Below are 3,866 nucleotides of genomic sequence, written 5' to 3' on the forward strand. Positions count from 1 at the left end.
AACGTTCCCATAGTAGCGCTCCGGTGCCGTCCGATGGCCTGGGTGGTCATAGTACGGTTCGGGGGCGTTACAACGGTGGTATCAGAGCATGGTTATGATGCTGTTTAGGACTCGCGGTTTCAAATGATTTATCGAGTCAAATGGTCGCAATAGACACTTAGGATAATCCGGATCGTTCATCACTTAGGGTTAGATGGGATTAAGTAAACCCTTTGTTGATCATGGATGCAGATGTCTCGTCAAGGATCCGAAAGATCTAGATCGACGTATCGTTCGCCGGACACGGGGAGGGGTTCAAGTCAGCAGTTTGGTCTGGAGGAATGGGGTTCGCAGTTTGATGTTGCGCAGAGGGAAGAGTCGTTCCCAGACATCTATGGGCCGGACATGTTTATGCCGGAGTGGTATACCTGGCACGACGCCAAGATACACACCAGCGGGTTCAAATCGTTTTAGTACGCCGTAGAGTATGTACCCGCCAGGGTTCTCACCGTTTGGACCGCACGCCGCTTATCCAACTCAGAACATGCCAAGGGGAGACCAAGCGCATGGAGAAGGACCGAGTGAGCAGAATGTGCCGGAGAGCCAACGACTCTTCAGATGGTCCAAGACCTCTTGAACCATATGATCCAGCAGCAGCAACAAGACCAAGCAAACCATGTAGCAGAGGATCCATCCGATCAGTTTCTCAAACGAGTGATGTTGTTACGAAACTTAGGATTTCGTAAGTTTAAAGGAGACCCGAATGTGGTGTTAGCAGACGCATGGATAAAGAACTTGGAGAGTAACTTCGAGATGACCAAGTGTCCAGAAGAATTTAAGAGACCGGTAGCAGTTTCCTTCTTGGAAGAAGATGCTAAGGCATGGTGGGACATCGTGGTTTCCCGTTATCGATACCAGACCATAACGTGGGGAATCTTTAAGCGGGAGTTTGAGTTAAAGTACTTCCCGCCAGAGTCACGTGACCGACTGGAGAGTCAGTTTTTGCAGTTAGAACAAGGTGAAATGACCGTTCGAGCATATGGGAGGATTTTTACAAGACTTCGAAGGTACTTGTACCAAGGAAATGATGACGAGTTAGCAATGGCCCGGAGATTCTTTAATGGACTCAGGCCAGATATTAGAGGAAGATTACACGCTGTAACCTACCGCAGCATTGCGGAAGTGGAAGAAAGATCTGTGAGTGTGGAGGAAGCCATCGAGATAGAAAAGGAGATTGCAGCTCGGGAGAAAAAGAAGGAATCAGTCCAGCAGACTAAGATTGTGAACACTCCAAAGGTGAATCAAGTGGCAGGACAAAATTGGGGCGCAGGCCGCAGGAAGGTTAAGATGAATGTTAGCCAAGGAGGCCGTAATGTGAGTAACATGGATCCGAGGGGATGCTATGTGTGCGGGCAAGTTGGGCATTTCGCTCGTGCTTATCCGACTGTGGAGGAGACAAAGGGGAACAATCTGTCGACCGTCACATGTTTCTACTGTGGCGAGTTAGGACATTATGCGAACTCATGTCCATCGAGGCCGGCCAAACTGAACGCCCAAACTGTGAACCGTGCCCAGGCAGCGAACCAAGTGAAGGAACCCCCTGCAAAGAAGCAAGCAACCCCAGCAAATGTTTTTGCTTTAGGAGTAGAGCCACCTAAACCTCCACAGGCCGCGAAGGGCCCTATAACAGGTTTGATTGGGTTCTAACTCTCTTGTGATTGTTAGTGTTTGGTTGTGTGTTTTGCGTGGTTAGTTTTAGCATTGCATTTTGTTATATTTGTTTTGCGTTTAGGAACATTACTTGTTGGTGGTAACCCCACACATGTACTGTTCGATTCGGGAGCGTCCAATAGCTTTGTGACTCCCAAAGTGGTTGACAAGTTTGGAGACTTGTGTGAGGAGGAAGAGGTGAATATCAATGTCTACACTGCTGGTAATCAACCACCGCTGAAGACAAGAAGATGGGTCAAGGAAGTGTCGATAGTCTTGAAAGATACGAACCTCCCAGTAAATCCATTGGTGATGCCATTGGATAGGTTCGATGCTATTTTGGGTATGGATTGGTTATCCGAACACCAAGCCCATATAGACTGCAGCAGGGGTAGAGTTGTATTTGAAAATGGAGGGAGGACCCCTCTAGTTTTCAATGGGATCAGCCCAAGTAAAACGGCATACTTCGCATCGGCAGCAAGGATTGGAAGATCGGTTGAAGAGGATGAAGTCTATTTAGTCACTCTAACCGCCATGGGGGGAGATGACAGAGTAGGCATGAGAGTTGAGGATATTGCCATAGTCAAGGACTTTGAGGACGTGTTTAGGCCATTGGAAGGGTTGCTTCCACCTAGGAGCCATCCTTTTACCATAAATTTGGAGCCCGGAGCTACCCCAATTGCTAAGGCACCGTATCGCATGGCACCAGCCGAGTTGGCTGAACTCAAGTCTCAGTTAGAGGACTTGTTGGAGAAGGGTTTCATACGACCAAGTTCGTCGCCATGGGGAGCCCCGATGTTGTTCGTCAAGAAAAAGGACGGAAGCATGCGGTTATGTATTGATTACCGAGGAATCAATAACATAACAATAAAGGACAAGTATCCTTTGCCAAGGATCGATGAGCTGTTAGACCAGCTAAGAGGAGCAAGTTGGTTCTCGAAGATTGATTTAGCCTCCGGCTATCATCAAATCTCAATTGCGGAACAAGATGTGATGAAGACGGCGTTCCAAACGAGATATGGTCAGTATGAGTTCGTGGTGATACCGTTTGGACTTACCAATGCACCAGCGGCATTCATGCGATTGATGAATGAGGTTTTCCATGACTACCTGGATCGATTTGTGATCATCTTTATCGATGACATCCTGATATACTCGCGTAGTGCGGAGGAGCACGCGGAGCATTTGAAGAAGGTGCTGGAAAGGCTAAGGGAAATGAAACTATTTGCAAAGTTTAGCAAGTGCAAGTTTTGGCAGAGGGAAATTGGATTTCTAGGACACCGAGTTTCGGAGCAAGGTGTGTCCGCTGATCCAGAGAAGATTGCCGCAATACAAGATTGGCCAAAGCCAACGATCGCGTGAGAAGTAAGGAGTTTCTTAGGCCTTGCAGGCTATTACCGGAAGTTCGTGAAGGGGTTTTCGTCCATCGCGAAACCATTGACACGGCTTACCGGGAAAGGAGTACCTTTCATATGGAGTGAGGAATTGGAAGAAGCTTTCAGAAAGTTAAAGGGAGCGCTGACGACCGCGCCGGTGTTAGCCCTGCCCGAGCCAAACCAACCGTATTCTGTGTTTACAGATGCGTCAAAAGTTGGAGTGGGATGTGTGTTGATGCAAGGGGATAGGGTGATCGCCTATGCATCTAGACAGCTAAGGAAGCATGAGGAGAACTACCCCACACACGACCTGGAGATGGCCGCTGTGGTGTTTGCATCGAGGATTTGGAGATCGTACTTGTATGGAGAAGCTGTTCAGGTATTTACGGACCACCAAAGTCTTAAGTACTTATTCACGCAACCGGATCTTAATTTGCATCAGAGGAGATGGATGGAGTTCGTAGCCGATTACGACTTAAGAATCCAGTATCACCCAGGCAAAGCAAACGTAGTAGCGGATGCGCTAAGCCGAAGAAAAGCACAAGTTGATGTTGAGAAGGACGTGGAGTCTTTAACTGAGGAATTGAAGAAGGTAAGGCTTTTAGCCTTGGAGGGAGAATCTAGTGAGCCGTTGGGTTTACAAGCCGTAACTCAAGCGAGCCTACTACATCGAATTCGTGAAGAACAACCTAAAGACGAGAACCTGAAGAAGATCATCGAAGAGTTGAAAGGGTTAGAAGGACCAAATGCTAGTGGATATCATCTGGCGGATGATGACACTTTACTTCTCAATGGGAGAGT

The 3,866-nt window shown here is 47.9% G+C and overlaps 1 protein-coding gene across 1 annotated transcript in view; it reads left to right on the plus strand.

Annotated features, from left to right (window-relative positions):
* The window catches only part of LOC104715162, an 11,275-nt gene continuing 8,006 nt past the window's right edge, over positions 598–3,866 (plus strand). Inside the window, exons 1-4 of the mRNA XM_010432600.1 lie at positions 598–1,669; positions 1,772–2,986; positions 3,080–3,444; positions 3,508–3,864. Of these exons, the coding sequence (XP_010430902.1) occupies positions 598–1,669; positions 1,772–2,986; positions 3,080–3,444; positions 3,508–3,864 (3,009 nt within the window). The remainder of the gene's footprint in view (positions 1,670–1,771; positions 2,987–3,079; positions 3,445–3,507; positions 3,865–3,866) is intronic.

The sequence above is a fragment of the Camelina sativa genome, chromosome 9 (genome assembly GCF_000633955.1).
Source record: "Camelina sativa cultivar DH55 chromosome 9, Cs, whole genome shotgun sequence".
In the NCBI taxonomy this organism is placed as follows: Eukaryota; Viridiplantae; Streptophyta; class Magnoliopsida; order Brassicales; family Brassicaceae; genus Camelina; species Camelina sativa.